This window comes from Phaseolus vulgaris, chromosome 2 (assembly GCF_051622355.1).
Source record: "Phaseolus vulgaris cultivar YP4 chromosome 2, ASM5162235v1, whole genome shotgun sequence".
Taxonomy (NCBI): Eukaryota; Viridiplantae; Streptophyta; class Magnoliopsida; order Fabales; family Fabaceae; genus Phaseolus; species Phaseolus vulgaris.
This window is the reverse complement of record NC_143499.1, coordinates 49,449,650-49,471,541: the sequence shown is the minus strand read 5'-3', so window position 1 is coordinate 49,471,541 and position 21,892 is coordinate 49,449,650. Positions and strand designations below refer to the sequence as shown.

General features: G+C 31.4%; 2 protein-coding genes across 11 annotated transcripts in view; both read left to right on the top strand.

Moving 5' to 3' along the window:
* Positions 1-870: 870 nt before the first annotated feature.
* The window catches only part of LOC150029245 (vacuolar iron transporter 1-like), a 40,965-nt gene continuing 19,943 nt past the window's right edge, over positions 871-21,892 (top strand). Inside the window, exons 1-6 of one of the 8 annotated variants that reach the window (XM_090299271.1) lie at positions 871-1,192; positions 1,273-1,358; positions 1,736-1,850; positions 2,845-2,889; positions 3,212-3,258; positions 3,372-4,000. In XM_090299271.1, the coding sequence (XP_090155397.1) occupies positions 948-1,192; positions 1,273-1,358; positions 1,736-1,850; positions 2,845-2,889; positions 3,212-3,233 (513 nt within the window). In that variant the 5' untranslated portion in view covers positions 871-947 and the 3' untranslated portion in view covers positions 3,234-3,258; positions 3,372-4,000. Of the gene's footprint in view, positions 1,193-1,272; positions 1,359-1,735; positions 1,851-2,114; positions 4,001-21,892 lie in introns of those variants that run through there. The other 7 variants (XR_016518941.1, XR_016518942.1, XM_090299273.1 and 4 more) reach the window with 7 other exon arrangements.
* LOC150029247 (TMV resistance protein N-like) lies at positions 7,240-12,656 on the top strand. 3 transcript variants are annotated; one of them, XR_016518940.1, is made up of 6 exons: positions 7,240-7,980; positions 8,243-9,323; positions 9,454-9,753; positions 9,919-12,123; positions 12,252-12,291; positions 12,398-12,656. XR_016518940.1 is itself a non-coding variant. In XM_090299268.1 (5 exons), the coding sequence occupies exons 1-4, from the start codon at positions 7,517-7,519 to the stop codon at positions 12,076-12,078; spliced, it is 4,005 nt and encodes a 1,334-aa protein (XP_090155394.1). In that variant the 5' UTR covers positions 7,247-7,516; the 3' UTR covers positions 12,079-12,123; positions 12,252-12,656. The 3 variants fall into 3 exon arrangements, 1 of the variants encoding a protein (XP_090155394.1); XR_016518939.1 differs by having other exon boundaries at positions 7,247-7,980; positions 12,252-12,298; XM_090299268.1 differs by having other exon boundaries at positions 7,247-7,980; positions 12,252-12,656.

The window sequence follows — 21,892 nt, the reverse complement described above, 5'->3', positions numbered from 1 at the left end:
TATCATTAAAAAAAAGTGGAAGTGTGGTGACCTACAATTTATTTTTAATTTCCATAAATTCAACTAATAATCTACAATATATTATGAAAGTTGCTTAAATTTCTCTTAAAACATTAATTTTATATCTTTCTACACATACTTCTATAATTTACAAACAAATCATGTTAAATAGTTTTGTTAGGTATAAACTTCTTCCCATTGCTAATAGACATTGGTAAAATATATCAATTTAGAACTACATAAGAATAATTTTTTTATTAAAAATTAAATATAAGAACACAAATACTTAATTATTATTGTTTCTATTAAACAAAATTTGGAAAGTGCAATTCGGCGACAACTTTATTTTCAGTTGATATATTATGATAGAAGGAGATCTACCTACAAAAAACGACTCTTTGATATTTAATTAAGTGAGGAGAAAAAAAAAACTTAAAGTAAGAATATAAAATAAAATTTAATGTATTTCATTATTTCCTTAACAAAAGAGTCATAAATTATTTACATAGTTGAGTAAAACACATTAGCCACTTTTAAAATTTTGTAGAATAGTATAAATTCTACCATTTTTTCTTTCACAAGATTATTATTTTTTGGTTATTTGATTTTTATTAATGTGCACACAAAACACAACATTTATCACAACTTCCTTTATAAATAAAATAAAATAAAATATATATAATCCAAAGAATTAAGAAGGTTCGGTATTATATTGATTGATTTAGTTATAATATTTAAAAATAATTAAAATATTAGTGTAGAAATAATGTGATATTGATATCCATTGATAATTTTCCACGTGGATATCATCAACGGTTAGATATTTTTGTCCTATTTAGGAGCAAGTTGAGCACAAAAGAGACTCAATTTATGTGCAAAGCAGCAAGGCTTTGTTTGGATTCCCAGAGCACGTTGGCGAACTCAAACACATTCACAAGCTTGCACCAATGGCCGCCACCGAACACGGCATAAGCGTGGATTCTGAGAGAACGAACCTTCTCAACCACCACACCGAGAAGCACTTCACCGCCGGCGAAATAGTCCGCGACATCATCATCGGCGTTTCTGACGGCCTTACCGTCCCCTTCGCCCTCGCCGCCGGCCTCTCCGGCGCCAATGCCACCTCCTCCATCGTTCTCACCGCTGGCATAGCCGAAGTCGCCGCCGGCGCCATCTCCATGGGCCTCGGCGGGTACGTTCAACCAAACTCTTCACACTCACAAAACTCAATTTAAATTCCGTAATTATTTCATGTTAATTTTCATTGTGCAGTTATTTGGCAGCAAAAAGTGAAGCCGATAATTACTCGAGGGAATTGAAAAGAGAGCAAGAAGAAATCATCGCCGTGCCAGAAACTGGTATCCACTGTTCTTCTATTATGCTTTTATACGATTTTGATGTTCATGCCACATTATTTTATTTTATATCATCTTGATTTTCATGATAGGTTAATTTTTTATAGAATCATTTGACAACTTTTTTTCTATTTTTCTATTACTTTTTGTTATGTGTTTCCATGAATTAAAAATTCATTCCTATAGACTTTGATAACTTGATGCAAATTTCTATGTAATGAGTTTTAAAAGTTATTACTGAATATCCTTCATTTCCATAGAAGGAGTAACATTATACGTATGTTCGTCCTAGTGTCGTATCAGTGTGTGTTTGTGCTACATAGTTTCGTTACCATTTGATTGCACATTAATAATGAATATGTGTTTTTTGACAAAAAAAGAAGCGGCAGAGGTAGCAGAAATACTAGCTGAGTATGGGATACAGCCACATGAATATGCACCTGTGGTGAATGCTCTCAGAAAAAACCCTCAGGCATGGCTTGATTTCATGATGAAGTAAGTTCTTACGTTCTCACATTATTACACAGTTTCACATGTTTTTTTGCCTGTCTTGCAAATAGAAAATGTGCAAATTTTGGGGTTTATGATGGACTATTATATAGTGAATGTGGTATGAGAATAAGTTAAATGGTAATTGATAACCACACAATAATGGGAATTTGTAGTCAAGTTGAAAAGTAGCACCACCCAAAGGAATATAAAGCAAAGTAACCTTTCACTTTTTGAATGTGGGCATGGTTATCGGATCAAAAATTTCAGCACACGCCATTTAGTTGTGGACAAAATTAAGGGTTCCCCCTTCCATTTAGCTGGCATGTTTCTACTCGGATTGGAATGTGGAAACTAGGAAAAAGGGGACAGTCTTGTCGGGACCTACTCACTCACTGCAACATGGGCATCTTTTTCTGATTTTATCGGGAAGTATTGAAAACTTGTATTTCTCTACAACTTCATTTATTTATTAGTCTAAGATTTTAATTTTTTTTATATGAAATGACAAAAATATCATATCATAAATTACAGGTTGTACAAAGGAACAAATTTATCATTAATGTAATATTTTAATTATGGTTCTCTAGCTTAACCCAATTAACCATTCTATGATGTTGGTTAAAACTATGCTTGAATTCTTCATATTTTTTAAAAGGTATTCCTCTAAAGCAAGATGCAGTAATACACTCAGTGTTGAGTGTCTGGTTATGACTTTTATAGAAAAAAATATTATGGCACAATATCATTCTGTTTACAACCATTTAAAGAACTAATTTGGTATGATTTTGAAAAAGTTCCACTCAATATCTATATACAGGACAAGAAAACCTGACTCTATAATGATTGTGTTTAAAAGATTGTGTTTACTATTTATATAATTTGTAATTGCAAAATAGTAGGGTTTTATTTTTTTTTTAATGGTTCAATTTTTGTCAAAGATTTATCAAAGTAATCAGATTGCAAAAAATTATTCACATGGTTAAGTTGTGGTGTATAGTTTGGTGAAGAATCCAGTGGAAGATAGGAAGAGGAAGGCCGAAAGGTAACCTTTAAAATAGTCTTTCATTGGTGAGGATCTAAACTGGCTTCTCGATAATACTTCTAAATTACAAGGTTCAACACGTTGAATTTTTATTATGAATTTCTCATTTTTAATTTATTTTGTTTTATTTACATTTTCAATGGCATTTTAGGAGTAGGTTCGTTCAATTGTTGACAAAGATTTCTAAGTTATTGTTAGATATAGTTTGATGTTTATGTTCAGCATGAGATGGGTTTCTCTGTTGTCCCAGAGTTGCATTTTCTTGAAACTCTTCATATATAGTTTCATTAACTTTTTTAGCATATTTGGGTTGCATTTGCAGTGAAGGCATTATGAAATCCTGAGGAGATCCATTTGAAATGGTGATTGGTAAATCCTCTTCATACTATGGAATCTCATATTCCCAGTTTTACGACAAGGAAATACTTTATGCTAATTAATGCTGATTGAATATCATATCATATCATATCATGACTTATAAGCGGGAGAGGGGGCTGTGTCTCCCAGCAGGCAGCATAGAGCCACAGGAGCATAGAGCACCGGTCAGAACAGTATGGTGCTAGCAGTAGGGTCCAGGTTCGGCTGAGGAGTGACCAAGATGGACAGGTTGAGACTGATGGAAGATAGTAATAAACAGGCTTGTATTCTTTGATCTCCCTAATCAGTAACAATATTGCAGCACTCAATACCATGCGTTTGGAGTATGGTATTGGTTCTGGTGTGGGTTGCTGCCACATTTCTATAATTGCTGCCATATGTTTTTATTTGCTGCCACATGTGTTTTGTAAGTTGCATTGGGGTTGTTTATTTGGGATCTGCAATTTGTGGATCTAGTTACATGCTGTTTTTCTTTTACAGGATGGTAGGGGAGAAGGTATGCTTTTTTTTGTTTTTTTCTTGAGGGTGTTTTGGTGTTGTATAAGCCATATATGGTTCGGATCGGTGTACCCTTCGGGTCTATGTATACGGGTTGGGATACCCCTGAAGTATCCCTCTTAATTAAATTTATTCATTGCTGATAAAAAAAAAAAAAATATCATAACTTATAAATGCTGTTGGCCTGTGATTGTTAATTCTTTATAAATGCTAATTTTTTACGATTTAAGATACAGTTTGTGGTAGTTAAAAGTTGAAATCCTGAGGAGATCCATTTGAAATGGTGATTGGTAAATCCTCTTCATACTTTTCTCCATCCTATGGAATCTCATATTCCCAGTTTTACAACAAGGTACCTGTTTATGCTAATTAATGCTGTTTGAATATCATATCATTGTATTAGGTTTGTGCATGGAGCTGTAAAATCAGAAACATTTGAAGGAACAGAAATTGAACTAAATGAATATATAAAACTTGAAAACCAAGTTGAAAGACTTTTCACAAGTTGAACACCAGCTAAATTGTGACTGTTAATTCTTTATAATTGTAGTTTGACAGTAAAGTTAAGAAAGGTTGTTTATTAATTATCATCTTATGGATTTTTCACTTCCATTATGACAATTAAAATTTCAATCTCAATTAAATGTCTTTATAGTAAACAAAATTATCTAAAAAATGGTAAATAAATTATTAATAATTAATACCATTGGCTGAAGAGTTTTTTTTTTTTAATTTTATTTATGGAAATATTATTATATATGAACTAAAAAATGCTATTTTTTATGATTTAAGAAGCACTTTGTGGTAATTAAAAATTGTTACAAATATTATTAAGAAAGATTAATTTGCATACTAATATTTTAAATCGTTGAATATTAATATATAAGTAGGGTTCTTGAATTTTAATTTCCATTTTGAATTAAGGTGAGTAATTAATTGTGCACTGAACTTTTTATGTGCATTAAGAAAGGAAAATTAAATAGAAAAACATTTAAAATATCAATTGTACTTTAGAAAAGAAAAATCACAAAAGGATCCATATTCTATATGCTAGAAAGTGCAAAAATTATTGAAGGTTTATTATAATCGCAGAAATAATTTGTTAATATTTCTTTAATCATCCTCCGAATTAATTATTTTTAAATTAAAAAAAATTGTTAAAAACACACATCTTAATTAAAAATATTATTTATATTTATTTTAAAGATTTTTAAATTTGAAATAAATAAATGTTATTTATATTTTTTATCCAATATTTATGTTTAAGAAAAAAATAATACTCATGAATATAATAAATTAAAAAAAGTACTAAGTCAGTATAATTGTCAAGATTGTTCTGTATTTCTTTTCAAATGGTATAATTTTAACAAAAGCTTAAATTTCAAAATAACATTATTCTTTTTAACTATACATTTTACGTAATACACCTAAATATACAGTGAAATAAAATAAATTAAAAGAAAAATTATAACATCCTTAACTACCTTATTAAATTTTAATTTCTTATGTCATATATTATTATATCATAAATCATTATCCATTCATACATTGATTTTCAAATATATACATCAAAATAAAACATCAAAAGAATTAAAAGAAAAAACTCTGTCATTTTCAATTTTGAGGCCTATAACATACAACATCATATGTTCACATGTAACTCACGATCATAACAAATCTATAAAAAAAACGATACTAACAAGAAATTAGGCTAAGTTACTGATTTTTAAAATTTATATTTGAATCATTCAATCATAATCATATGAATAATCACATTTCATTCATTCTAAATATATTAAACAATTAAGTGTCTCTAAATAACTCGTGTTCTATATTACTCATGTCAAAAATCAAATTAGATCCACACGTACACTTGACCATACTTCTGAAAAAATCGTACATTGATTTAGACTAAAAAAATTGCACATGTTATAATATCCCGTTGTGAAATTCACACATCTATGCGAATAAGAATATCATAATAGAATCTCCTCATATGACAAGGTTAATTAATATGGCATGTTAGACTATGATTTTTTATATTGTAGACCAAATCATATAAATCTCATTTGACTGCCACCAACTTAATATGTGAATAGAGTCAGATATCTTATTCTAAATGTATTACTAATCAAGACACATCCTAACTATCCTTAACAAGGTATTTCCTTACTTGAAATTACTATATATCGATAATATTCCACATGATTCAATTTCATCCCACTCATCAATATATCATTCAATCATATAGAAGTTTATATTTTTAAAACCGTTACAAAATATCAACAATAATCACATAATATTTAAAATTTTACATATCAATAGAATATATAATGATTATTTGTTTTATATTTTTTTATAAATATTAGATTTCCTTATTTTAAACACATGTTGCATGAATTGGTTAAATTGACATTAGAAAGTTGTAATCACTTACAATTTACAAAATGATAAATTTCAAAAAGATTTAATTCAATTTCATGACCTATAGAAAACAAACCAAAAGATATCTAAGCAAAGATGACAAATGTTGTCAAAATTGCTCGAGTCCATGAAGTTGGGGCTTAAGCCTAGAGAAATCTTCGCTGAACGAATTTGAGGCAAAGAACACCCAAACAATTGTAGCTTAAATTTGCTTACCATAGGAAAAGTTCTTTGAGAAATTTTAAGCCTGAATGTACTCCAAAATCTGCATGTAATTTTGCTTAAATGCAGCAAAAAACATTGAGCGGATTTGAGGTGGAGAGCACCCCAAACTATGCATATTCAAATTATATTGATACGTGGAAATTCTGCTGAGTGAATTTAAGTATGAGAGCATGTATACCTCATATTAAAATCCATTTTTTCAAGTAAAAATCAAGGTTAAATTTCACACTGCATATAACAATCAATTTATATAATTATTGAAGATCCTACATCAACTAGAGATAAAAACATTTCATAGGGGTGCACACCTTCAGTATAATTTGGTTTTGTGCAGTTGAGTTAAGTTTAAAATTCATTTCTTAATATCATAACCATTTGAAATTTATCCTAATGTCAAACTTATCAATCCATCTAATCTCGATGTGAGGGGTTGTGTTGGGTTTAAAACTTCAATTTTTTTTATCAATTAACATCTTTATTTATTTCCAAAAGTCCAAAGGAAGGATTCTATTCTCAAGCTCAAACATACACTGGTTAGAAATATAAAAATAAAATAAAATAAAAGAGAAAGGATTTTTTTTATAAAAATGAATATTGTTTTACACTGAAAACTAAACAATTATATTTTATTTATTTATTTATAACTTATTTTAATAATAAAATATTTTATTTTAATTATACCACTTGTAATCTAAAATATTTTTTATGAGTACTATCTTTATTCATTTAGTCATATTAACCTAGTTTTCTGTGTACTGGTTATTTTCTAAAATATATTAAACAAATCCGATTCTTTATATGTAAAAGGTATTGAAGAAACAAATTGAGTAAAGATATTGAAGAATCTACTCGCAATAATGCGTATGAATGGTATAAAGCTAGAGACCATAATATTCTGCGAATTGTTGACTCTTCCATTGACTCAATTGTTTCTTTTTCTGATGATTACGTATCTGACAGAACACAGCTGTGAAGCATATTTTGAGAAAATTGAAGGCTTTTCCAAAAGTTGATTTGTGATAGAAATAGAATATATGCAAGTTGCTTACAAACAAAGGGATCTGAGAGTTGCAGAGAAAATTGAAACCCTTCATCATTGGCCATGTCTGCTTCTCTAACAAAACATGATGTGTTTCTCAGCTTCAGAGGGGAAGACACACGTGACAACTTCATTAGTCACCTTTATGCAGCGTTGCAAAGGAAGAACATAGAAGCATATATTGATTACAGATTACTCAGGGGCGAAGAAATTTCACCTGCACTCCTCTCTGCAATAGAAGAATCAAAGATTTATGTCATCGTTTTCTCCCAAGACTATGCATCTTCCACTTGGTGCTTGAATGAACTCACTAAGATACTTGAATGCAAGAAGAGATTTGGAAGGGATGTGATACCTGTTTTCTACAAGGTGGATCCATCAACTATTAGGAAGCAGGAAGAAAGATACAAAGAAGCATTCGATGAGCATGAGCAGCACTTTAAGCACGACATGGACAAAGTGCAAGGATGGAAGGATGCTCTCACCGAAGCTGCTGGACTTTCAGGCTGGGATTCAAAAGTCACCAGGTCATTATATTTATTAGATAATCAGGATCTCTTTTCATTTACTAAAATTGTGTTCATCTCACCATAAATCAAGTGTTTCTTTTTTCATTTCTCTTAGTCGGTCATGGATCTGAACCATATCACATCTTATAGCTTAACTTTGTACCTACAAATCTGCTCCCTATTATCAGAAGTCACAAACGGTTACTGTAGAATTTTTCTTTAGTTTACTTTAGCTTTTGTGCTTGAATACTTATACTTTATTTTCTAAATCATCTGCCAGGCCAGAACACACACTTGTTGAAGATATTGTGGAAGATATTTTGAGAAAATTAGATCCTTATTCCATCAGTTATTATGATCAAGGAATCATCGGCATTCAAAAACATATTGAAGGAATTCAGTCCTTGTTGCATCCTGAGTCACCGGATGTTCGGATCATAGGAATTTGTGGCATGGGAGGAATAGGAAAAAGTACAATTTGTAATCAAATATATCACAAATTGGCATTGCAGTTTGATTCCAGCAGCCTTGTTTTAGACGTTCAAGAAAAAATACAAAGAGATGGAATAGACAGTATCAGAAGAAAATATCAGTCTGAGCTTCTAAAGGAAGAGAAATCCTCTTATTTACCATATTACAATGAAAGGCTCAAACGGACAAAGGTTCTCCTCATTCTTGATGATGTTACCGATTCAGCTCTACTTAAAAGATTAATAGGAGGGAGTGATAGTTTTGGGCAGGGCAGTAAAATCATTATGACCAATAGAGACAAACAAGTGCTTAAGAATGCTGGAGCTGATGATATCTACGAAGTTAAGGAGTTGAATTTTTATGATTCTCTGAAACTTTTTAGTTTACATGCTTTTAAACAAAAATCTTCAGAAGAAATTGCTTACATGGACCTGTCAGTAAAGGTGTTGAGATATGCAAAAGGAATTCCGTTAGCTCTCCAGATTTTGGGGTCATTGCTTTATGGCAGAACAAGAGAAGCATGGGAGAGTCAGTTGCAAAAGTTGGAAAACGGCCAAGATCTTGGAACTTTCGACGTATTAAAATTAAGTTATTATGGGCTCAAGGAGGAGGAGAAGAATATATTTCTTGACATAGCTTGCTTTTATAGAGGGCACGAGGAGACTGTGGTAGCAGAAACACTTGATGACTGTGGTTTCTCTTCTAAGATTGGAATGGATATTCTCAAAGATAGGGGTCTAATCTCTGTCTTTGATGGTAGAATTGTGATGCACGATCTAATACAAGAAATGGGTCAAGAAATTGTTCGTAAAGAGTGTCCTCAGCATCCTGGAAAACGCAGCCGATTGTTTAATGAAGAGGAAATTTTTGAGGTTTTAAGTAAGAACAAGGTATTCTGTCGTTACTCAATTGAACATGGATTTACTTTGTGAAAAATTGCAAACCACTGAGCTGTCATTAAACATCCTGCAATGCAACATTTCATGTTTTTTTCTTCTAATTACATTGATTTACTTTCAGGGGTCAGATGCAATACAGTGTATATTACTAGATACGAGCAAAATAAAAAAAGTTAAAGTACATGCACGAACTTTCGAAAAGATGGAAAATCTTAGGATGCTTATGCTCTACTATTCCTATCCTATAAACGAATCAAAAGTGTCTCTTGAATCACCTCTTGTGGATCTGCCAGACACTCTAAAGATTCTTTATTGGAACGATTTCCCTCAAAGATTTTGGCCTCCAAACTTTTGCCCACAAAATCTAGTGATCCTCGAAATGCCAGGCTGCCATCTTACACAACTATGGGAAGGAGATCAGGTTTTCAAGTTATCTATGTTTCAAGTTATCTATGTCAGTTGATACATGCATAATATAAAGTATTTCGACATTGTCATCTATTGTTTACCGAAGAAAAATAGATAAAATTGCCTAAAACTTTAATTTAGTTTTTGTGTTACCTGATTCATTTACATTTTGTGGCAGAATTTACCCAAGTTGAAAAGGCTCAACCTGAGTGATTCTTCGAACCTTACTAGAATACCAGACCTTTCTTTGTCACCAAATATTGAAGAAATAATTCTGAGTTTTTGTGAAAAGTTGATTGAAGTTCACTCTTCGATATTCCTCAGCAAGCTCAGTTGTTTATGTTTAGATCATTGTGATGATCTGAATAGTGTAAATATTCCCAGCAACATTTTATCCACATTACCAGGATTGATTATTCTTTCCTGTTGTCGGAAGCTTAATATGTTTTCAACCAGTGAACCCAGATTCCCTCATGTGAAACTGGAGCGTCAACGTCAAACTTTCTCAAGATCCCCACATCAGAAACTGGGGCATCAACCTGGAAATTTCTCAAGATTCCCTCATCAGGAACCCAATATAGCCGAAGGGCAAGGTCCATCCTTTGTTCATATTTTCCCAAGTTCCAGTGAAATTTTCTCAATTACTTTTGACAGATATAATGAAGAAGAAGTGGCTAATAATAGTCTATACTTACAATTTGAAGTGTCGGCAAATCTCAGAGAAGGTGTGCCCTTGAACTTTCAAAGTCTCAAGAACCTCTGTTACTTAGATCTCTCTGACTGTTATTCCCTTACAATCTTTCCGTTTGACCTTTCTGATATGAAATTTCTAAAGCAACTTTCTCTCCGTGGTTGCTCAAAATTGGAAAATTTACCCGAGATTCAGGACACGTTGGAAGATCTAGCGGTGCTCATCTTAGACTTCACAGCTATACAGGCACTACCTTCATCCTTGTGCCGTTTGGAAGGGCTTGAAGAACTGAGTTTGCGCAGTTGCTTGAATCTTGAGATTATTCCATCTTCCATTGGAAGCCTCACCAGACTATGCAAGTTAGACCTTACCCACTGTAATTCACTTCAAACTTTTCCAAGCACCATTTTCAATTTGAAATTGAGGAAGCTTGATTTAGGTGGTTGCTCAAGGCTGAGGTCCTTCCCAGAGATCACGGAGCCGGCTCATACTTTTGCTTACATTAACTTAACATGTACGGCTGTTAAAGAACTGCCTTCCTCATTTGCCAATTTGGTTAATCTTCGATCCCTGGAGCTCCACAAATGCACTGATCTCGAGTCACTTCCAAACTGCATTGTTAATCTGAAGCTTCTCTCTAAACTTGATTGTTCGGGGTGCCCCAAATTAACAGAAATCCCTAGACACATTGGTCGTTTGACGTCATTAATGGAACTTTCATTGCGTAATAGCGGAATCGTGAACCTTCCTGGGAGCATTGCTCATCTTTCAAGTTTGAAATCGCTTGATTTAAGCGACTGCAAAAAGCTTGAATGCATCCCACATATTCCACCATTTCTGAAACAACTCGTGGCATTGGATTGCCCATCCATTAGAAGAGTGATGCCAAATTCTCTTGTTCGAAACCTCTCAAATTCCAAAGAGGGTGTTTTTAAATTTCATTTCACCAATGCTCAACAACTGGATTCACGTGCTCGTGCTAATATTGAGGAGGATGCAAGGCTTAGGATGACCGACGATACATATAGGTGTGTGTTCTTCTGTTTTCCAGGGAGTGCAGTTCCTGGTTGGTTCCATTTTCGTGGGAAGGGACATTCAGTGACTATAAATGAAGATTTAAGTTTCTGCAGCGATGATAGGCTCACTGGTTTCGCTTTGTGTGTGGTTTTTGGAGCGTTAGATACGAATGCTTTTAAAGGTAGATATGGTTCTTTTAGTTACAGCCTAATATTTGAATCTGATGATGATGGCACACAGATCATTCCAAATAATGATGCGTTAAATAGCTATTTCGAATGGAATGGTGAAGAGAGATGTGTTGATAAAGATCACACATTCGTGTGGAAATTTAACTTGGAGTCCCTAAGGGCGAGCGGCATGAGCCTCAGGCTGTGTGATGCTCGCAGCTTCACTTTTGAGATCAGTCCGTGTGATTATGACTTTGAGATCAGGCCAGATTACGAATCATTGGTGAGACAGTTGAAATCAATTATGACAATAAAAGAATGCGGCATATGCCCTCTTTATACGAAAAAGAAAGATGATAAATATGGTGGTGCTGTTGAGATTGAAGAATCCAGTGGAAGCAATGTTGCACAGTCTTCAAGAGAAACAAGGGAAGATAGGAAGTGGAAGGCCGAAAGCTAGCCAGTCAACTAGTCTCTTCCTCTTCTGCTAATTAGTCTTTCATTGGTCAGATCTAAACTGCCTTATCGTCAATACTTCTAAATTACAAGTTTCAACATGTTGAATTTTTATTTCGAAACTCTTCACATTTCGGTTTCATTAACTTCTTTAACATATTTGGGTTGCATTTGCAGTGAAGGGATTATGAAATCTTGAGGAGCTGCATTTGAAAGGGTAATTGGTAAATCCTCTTCTTACTTTTCTCCATCCTATGCAACCTCATATTCTCAGTTTTACGACAAGGTACCTCTTGGTATTGAATATCATATCATTATATTAGGTTTGTGCATGGAGCTGAAAAACCAGACAATTCTCAGCTTGGTTAAGTGGAACCTCATTTCTTATTGATCTTGGTTTATTCACATTGAGGCACCTTGTTGCATGTGAGTGATGGCTAATAAATGTTGTTGGTGTGTGAGATTGTTAATTCTTTATAATTGTAGTTTAACAGTAAAGTTGAAGACAGCTTATAATTGTTTGAAGAATATATGTTATGTTATTATCTTATGTTATTAAGAGAGGGTGTTTATTAATTATCATCTTATGGATTTCTCACTTCCATTTTCTCTTTCGTTTAGCTCTCCTTCTTTATTCATGGAATTTCATTACTTTTTGGGAGCTTTTCCAAGTTACTGATTCCTCTAAAAGCATAAAACCATAAATGCATAATATAATTGAAATTTTGAATAAATATATATAACTAATATATTTTATCGTCAAAATTAAAACTGATCATGTGAGTTCTTTTAAAAATCACTTGATTCTTATAAGTAATTACACGACTTTGAATATTCATAATTTGTATTGCTTACATTAAAAATAACATTTATATTGCTTACATCATAGCCCAAGAAAACAACATGTTAACGCAAAACAATTCAGCTAACAAATAATTATAATACCAAAAAAATCTTAAAAGAAACAAGTAATATTTTAATCTGTAAATGAAAACTATCATTTTAATATCTAAAAACGGAATTGTATAATTATAATTTCAACATTAAAAATAAAAAAAATGAAATACTAGAGCGATAATGGTCCCTATACTGCATTAATTAATTTCATCAGAAACGCACCCAATTATCAGTTTCAGCAACAAAACATTTATATGCTATTCCAATAGAATTCCATATTATTTATTATTATTAATTCATCAATGAGTTTAGAGTTTAGATAACCTTTCAAATAAAATGCATTTTTTTCTTCTAAAACCATCTTTTTCCATCCAAGAATGACTAAACTACATTTTAAATTTTTCATAACATTAAGAAAGATTAATTTGAATATTAATATTTTAAATTGTTGAATGTTAATATATAAGTAGGGTTCTTGAACTTTAATTTCCATTTTTGAATTAAATTTTTGTGAAATAGGTAGAAAAAATGTGAAAATGATTTTAGTGTGGAAGTGGAAAAAGAAGAACGAAATCTAAGGTGAGTGGATAATTGTGCACTGAACATTTTATGTGTCATTTAAGAAAGAGAAATTAAATAGAAAAACATTTAAAATATCAATTGTACTTTAGAAAAGAAAAATCAGAAAAGGAATCCAGTAAGTATTCTATATGCTAGAAAGTACAAATATTATTGAAGGTTTACTATAAACGCATAAATACATTGTTAATATTCCTCTGAATTAATTATTTTGAAATTAAAAAAATTTGTAAAGAATATTTTTTTTATATCTTTAACTAAAAATATTATTTTATTTTAATTTTAAAGATTTTTAAATTTGAAATAAATAAATGTTATTAATTTTTATCCAATATCTATGTTTAAGAAAAAAATAATACTCATGAATATAATATAAGAAAATGATAAAAAAATGGTAAGAAGAAGAAATGTTTCTTATTCTCTTATGTCATCACTTCATGCATAGGAAATATATAGGGAGTTTCTCTCCCCAAATTACAACCTAATTAGGTAGGATACTAATCATGAGATTCTATAATTATTAAATTAATTGCATATAATTGGTACAATATCGTCAAATATTGCATACAATAATTGTATATAATTTGATAATTATTATTTGCTTAATACTCCCTCAAGTTGGTAGGTGAAGATCAAGAATCCCCAACTTGTGTCGTAGCGTCAAAAATCGTTTCTTGCCCAATGCCTTCGTGTAAAAATATCTGCAAACTGATACTGTGTCGGTACATATGTAGGACTGATTATCCCAGCTAGTAATTTTTCACGCATAATGTGGCAGTCTATCTCAATGTGTTTTGTGCGTTCATGAAATACTGGGTTTGCTGCTATATGTAATGCCGCTTGATTGTCAAAGAAAAGTTGAGCTGGCAAGTTACATGACACCTTTAAATCCTGCAACAGATATCGCAACCAAACTATCTCCAAACAAGTATTGGCCATTGCGTGGTATTCTGCTTCCGCTGATGATCTTGATACGTTTGTCTGTTTTTTGACTTCCATGAGATAATAGAGGAACCAATAAAAATGCAATATCCAGATACTGATCTCCGAGTTGTCTGACAACCTCCCCAGTCTGAGTCGCAATAAGCTGTCAATGTCAGATTGTTGTCAGATGGTAATAGCAATCTTTGTCCTGGTGATCCTTTGATGTACTTTAGGACTCGAATTGCGGCATCCCAATGAGGTTTCCGTGGATCCTGTATATTGACTTAGGGTCCGAACCGAAAATGCTATGTCAGACCGAGTAACCGTGAGGTATATCAGTCGTCCCACGAGTCGCCTGTATTTGACTGGATCCTTTAATAACTCTCCATCGTCTGGTGTGAGTTTTAGGTATTGTTCCATTGGAAATTTGTCTGGACGAGAGCACCTGTGAGTCCCGTATCCTGCAAAATATCAAGAGCATATTTTCTTTGGGACATGTAAATACCAGCTTTGGAACGGGAAAATTCAATCCCTAGAAAATATTTTAGGTCTCCAAGATCTTTAATGCGAAATTGTTGTAATAAACAATCTTTAACACGCTGAATTTCTGTCAAATCATTTCCTGTCAAAAGAATATCATCCACATAAATCAAAAGAGCAGTAAATGATGAGTTATTCTGTCTTGTGAATAGAGAGTAATCTGTCTTGGACGGTTGAAATCCTACAGATTTAATCACATGAGAAAATGTTGAAAACCATGTTCGAGATGCTTGTTTGAGACCATAAAGGGATTTGTTGAGTCGACATACAATGTTCTCTCCTGTCGATGATGCCCAGGTGGCAAGTCCATGTAAATAATTTCATGCAATGTGCCATGTAAGAAGGCATTTTGCACATCTAGCTGGTGAGTAAACCAATTTCTGGCTGCTGCAATGGTGAGGAGACACCTCAAAGTTGTTAATTTTGCTGTTGGTGAAAAAGTTTCAGAACAGTCGACACCTTCAATCTGAGTGTACCCCTTTGCGACAAGGCGCGCCTTATATCTGTCGACGCTACCATCTGAGTTGTACTTTATTTTATAGACCCATTTGCATCCGATGGGTTTCTGCCCAGCGGGTAACGGTGTCAAGGTCCATGTTTGATTTAGCTGCAAGGCGGAAAGCTCTTCGTCCATTGCTTTTTGGATCATGGATAGCTTGAGCATAAGTGTGAGGTTCTTTGGTGGTTGTGATGTTAGCAAGATATGCACTATGTGTAGAAGAAAATCGTGAATTAGAAAGGAAATTATGCATAGGATACCTGGTTCCATTCGGTCGGTCTTGGGCAGTGGTCGAATGATTGGCTTGGGATCCCGTTACGTAGTCTTGAAGCCAGGAAGGTTGGGTTGATGTGCGACTGGATCGTCGAACAGGAAGGTCGGTTGGAGAAGGTTTGGTAATGGGTGCTAAACTTCTTGGCATGAGAGAAGAAGGTTGGTCTACTGGAGGTTCAAGTGTATTATTACGAGTAGGAGAATAAGGTTGGTTTGATGGAGGTTCAGGTGCATTGTGACGAGTAGGAGAAGAAAGTTGGTTTGATGGAGGTTCAGGTGTATTGTGACGAGTAGGAGAAGAAGGTTGGTTTGATGGAGGTTCAGGTGCATTGTGATGAATAAGAGAAGAAGGTTGATTGAGTGAATGTTGGACAGGAGTGGGTAAGTCAATGTCAATAGTGGGCAAACTACCTTGTAATGGAGGTGAGGATTGTATCTGTGACTGTTGGCAGAATGGGAAAACACTTTCATGGAAGATGACATCCCGACTTGTAAAAAAAGTGCCTGCATCTATATCAAATAATTTGTATGATTTTTGACTGTGAGGATAACCAATGAAGATGCATTGTCGGGCGCGCGGATCAAATTTTTGCTTAGGGGAAACAACAGTTGCGTAACTACAACACACATTTAAGTTTCTAATTGTTATGCTTCAACTACGTTTCTAATTGGTTATTGGAGCATACATATTAAGATTAGAAATCACAACTTTATTCAAATATTTAGATAATGTTCAAAGTTCTCGTAGATTCCTAGAGATTGTAAATGAGAAATACAACATGAGAGTAGAATCTAGGGTTTTAAGATGGGGAAGATACATAGCACAAAATTAAAGGACAAAGTACAATGGAGCACGAATTGAAACTTACGATTATAAAATTGAAGAGGTTGGCCTCCTTCGGAGTAGAGAAGCGCCATTGTTGCAGAGTGCGTTGCGTTTCCATGAGTGAGAGATGAGCAGTATTGCTGTGAGTGACAGATGAGCAGCGTTGCCGTGAGTGAGAGCGTTGCCGTCGTGAGAGAGATGAACAGTGGTGTTGCCGTGAGTGAGAGATTATGAAAGTTACCTGAGAGATTAGCAATGTCAGAGGAAGATATAACCGTGAATAAAAATTTAATTATCTAAAACTTAGTATTTAAATTTAAAATTGGTATCTAAATTTAAATAATAGTGACTAAAAATTTAAGTATCTAATTATATAAAACTAAAAAAAAATAGTTTCTAATTTTATTATTTTTATAACCAAAAAAATAGGTTTCTAAAAGATTAAAGATAACTTGAAAAATTGGTTTCTAATTACATGTTAATAAGAGACTAAAAAAATGAATGGAGGCGGAATGAGCAGTTGTGGTTGATTGATGGCACCAGTGCTCACATAGTTACTGCCATACAAGGCGTGCTGAACCTGGAGAACAAGGTCTTGGACCTGGAGCAATAGACCAGTCCCATTGCTATAAAGGTGAGTAGGAGCATCCGTGACCTAGGGATTGCAGCTATAGAATGGATTGGAGGTGTGTAGTTGGTTATGCATGGTTGTCATATAGTGCTATAGGTACTTTATGGCTCTGCAGGAGCATTTTTTTTTTTTCTTAGGACTTATCAAGCCTAGCTGGTTGTGCTTTGGGAAATCTGATAATTGCAACTGTTTTTTAAGTTTGTAACAGGGTTGGGGTACCCGTTAATTACCCATTTTAATTTTTATTAATTCTTTGTTGATAAAAAAAAAGAGATTAAAAAAATAGTCTCTAAAAATTTATTTATTTTTATTTTATTTTTAGCTATCAAAAATATAGTATTTAATTATATTATAATTTTTAATAATAATAGATACTTTTTAGTATTAAAAAATTTTAGTTTATAAAATAGTATCTAAATTAGTTACTATATAAATTATTTTTTTTTCTAAATTAGTTACTGTCAAAACATTTTACTTGGTATTGTAAAAATTAACAAATTTATCATACATAAAAATATTTAGTTTATGACTTTTATTTTTTATTTCTAATAATTGATAAATAATTAATTATATGTAGAGTGAAGATCTAAATTGTAATTAAATAATTCTGACAGCACCATGTCAATTAGGAACAGTAACTTTTTTTTGTGGCGAATCCTTTTTTTTTTTTTAATCATATTACCACTTGAAATATATTTGTAAAAAGTCTAGTTGGAATAATTTTCCCTCTTAATCATAGAAAAGTAATTATTACATCAATTCATAACATTGATTAGTATTTATTTCTCACATTTTATCAATAATTTTTAAATTGTTTGTGTTGGGTTAGAAAAATCATATTTGACATTATCTAATTTAAAGAGAGACTTAAAAAATTATAACTAAATTTAGAAAGTTATAGAGTGATTAAAAATATAATTTACTAGTCTTTTAAATAATTGATAATTAGTTAATTATATGCAGAGTGAAGATCTAAATTGTAATTAAATAATTCTGACAGCACCATGTCAATTAAGAACAGTAACCTTTTTTTTATGTGGCGAATACTATTTTTGTTTAAAATCATATTACCACTTGAAATATATTTGTAAAACTCTGGTTGGAATAATTTTCCCTCTGAATCATAGAAAAGTAATTATTACATATTTCATATTGATATTACAAGTCAAGATCGACACAATATAATTACCAAAAATTATTTTGTATATTTGAGAATAAAGTTAAAATCAGCCTGAATACAAAAACACAAGTGAAATGCATTTAAAAGAAAAGTGAGAACATTAAAAAAAGTTCAATAGAGTTTAAAATTAAAGTATCGTTTATTATAATTTATAAGTTTAATTGTACATTTTATAAGTTTAATCATCCATTTGACCCATATAGTTAAAAGATTTTTTATTTTAATTTTTATACCAAAAGACATCTCCTTTTAAGTCTTATTCTTTTTTATCAGCAATGAATTAATAGAATAAAAGAGAATATGTTTTCAATATAAATCTGAAAAAAATTTATAATATAAAAGTTTAGTATGGATGTTTGGTAATCTCCTCTATTAAATTTATAATTTCAAAGACTAAATTTTATAATTACAATTTTTCAAATAATTCATAAAAGCAGGCCAGAACATATTCCAAAGAGTAGATTATAATTGCTTTTAAATTAGACAAAATTTGCTAGTATTAGATTTCGACATATGAACAATATAAATACCAAATCTAAGTACCGATTTTGTATAAGATATTTTCCAGAGAACAAAAATGATATAACCATTAAACTGCTAGTAACAAAGAACTTGAATTCTTATCATAAATATCTCAGAACTTATAAATTCTCCCGAGTCCTTTAGCTAGTGGTGGAGAGTTTTCGCCCTTAAGAAGCATTGGTATTTTCAACCACTGAAGAATAGGCTATCACACTAAAAATAGTGAAAATTAGAAAATTCCTTACATCTGATCTGCATGTGGCACATACTGAAAAAAATTGAACAAAATCAGAATATGGACGAAAACAGATAGCACTGTTCAGTAGAAACATTAAAATCCTACTCTGTATAATACAAAGGAAAATTACATAACATAATCCAATGCTGAAAATAGAAAATGAAATTTATATGCATTAGAAAATAGTTTTCTGCAAGAATACAAACTGTTATTCACCTTAAAAGCAAGAACTTAATTCCCACATGATATTGAATATGTATGAAACTACGAATTGAAATGGAAGAAAGAAAGTGCTCAAAACTACACATATTTAGCCTAATTTCATGATGGCAATTAAAAATTTACTTAATTCAAGAGGGCGTAAAACAGACCCAAAGCAAACATAGGTAAAGGTCTTCCACAAATTTCATGACAGATACTACCTTCCAATGTGATAACAAACAAATTTTGATACTTACAAATGACATTACACTGAAAACCAAAACTTAGTCTGCCAGCCTTCGTGTTTCTCAGGAAAGGTCTCAACCTTTGGGTTCTCTTATGTTGGGTTCTCTTACCAAAGTTGCTTGCTTTTGATGTTTATTCTCTTCATCTTTTTTGCATTTCCTTTGCTCCACTGGTATTAATATTGTTACTTTTCTGTTTGTTTCGTTTTCCAATATTCTATATCATTTTTGCAGAAGATTTTGCATCAGAATCACAAAGCACCTATAGAAGGTAATGCAAGCAAAAACCGAGGGATTTTCCAGTATTCTCATCGTGTCCAGTTTTGTTTGCATTTATAGGGTTTCAATTGACAATGTTTTGGAGTTTTTTTGCAACTGTTTTTGCTGAAGATTTTACATCAGAATTACATAGCAAAATCTGAGCAAATTTGAATTGAATTTTGATAAAGTTTGGAGCTTTATTTTTAGTATTTTAAGGTGATAGATGTTCTTCATCATGGAATATTGTTCTTTCTTCTTGGACTACTCTTTCTCTTCATCTACTTTCTGAAGTATAAAGTATAATAACTGAAAACTTATTTTTATTTGTCCTAACTTATTTTTATTTATCCTGTGCAGGCACGATTTGAAGTATTGTATCATCTAAATTTGTAGCATGGATTGTAATTTGTGTTGATAATAATATCATAATTGTTGTGAGTGCATAAAAGTTGTTGTATTAGTATCATGAAGAGTTGTAGGCAATTATTAGCAAATGTTGTAATTCTAATCTCACCTCTTCTATATTGATGTTATGAAAATCTATAAAAATTGAAAGATTTATCATAGATCTTTCTTAATGCAATTGTTTTTTATTCTCATTAAAATAGACTACTATAAAATTGAGAACTAATATACGGATAAATAAAAAATATTAAATTATTTTATTTCCTACTTAAATAAAAATTTAAAATAAATAAAAGTTATGAGTATTTAAAATCCTAAATAAATATATGTCCCAAAAAATTTAATGTCATTCTTAAATAAGAATCCAAATTAACTAAATTTATATGTTTTTCAAAAGTTATAAATAAATTATTTATTTTTAAAATAAATTATTTATTTTTCCGGCGATGTGCTTCTTGCGGCGATGCCAGACCACCTGATCTTCCGTTATCTAACACGGCGATGACACCAACCTGGCGTCAACCGATTATGTACACTGCAGAACGCCACTTCCACAAACGGCGACCATGTACACTGCAGAACGCCACTTCCACAAACGACGACTATTGATAATTAAATGGAAACTTAACATGAGCTATACCATAAATTACTAATTTAAAAAGGTATTTATAAATTTTTATTAATGACAATTGAATTCTTAAAAACTTTGTCTTTCTTTTTAAGATTTTCAAAATCCTAAATAAATACAAATTCTTATGATTTTTAAACAAAAATTTGATTCAAAATTCTAAATATATCCATATCCTAAAATATTTAATGTCATTCTTGAATAAAAATCTAAAATTAATAAAATTTCTAAGTTTTTTCAAAATCATAAATAAATACAAATCCTAAATATTTTTATTTCCTACTTAAATAAAAATCTAAAAAAAATATATCCATTTTTACTCCAACAAACGGCGACTATGTACACTGCAGAACGCCACTTCCACAAACGGCGACCATGTACACTGCAGAACGCCACTTTTACCATGTTTACCTTCTTCATTTTCTTCGTAAAAATTTTTGGTAACTAATTCATAGTATTTTTTTAAAACCATAAACTAAATCACAAAAAAAAAAAATAATGACAAATTTATTGGCTTTGATTTTCATTTCACATGATTTTATGAACAAAATATAAATTATAATATTGAAAAATTAATGAATAAAATGATATAATATTGATAATTAAATGGAAACTTAACATGAGCTATACAATAAATTACTAATTTAAAAAAGGTATTTATATATTTTTATTAATGGCAATTGAATTCTTAAAAACTTTGTCTTTCTTTCTAAGATTTTCAAAATCCTAAATAAATAAAAATTCTTATGATTTTTAAACCAAAATTTGATTCAAAATTCTAAATATATCGATATCCTAAAATATTTAATGTCATTCTTGAATAAAAATCTAAAATTAATAAAATTTCTAAGTTTTTCAAAATCATAAATAAATACAAATCCTAAATATTTTTATTTCCTACTTAAATCAAAATCTAAAAAATATATATCCATTTTTACTTCCACAAACGGCGACTATGTATACTGCAGA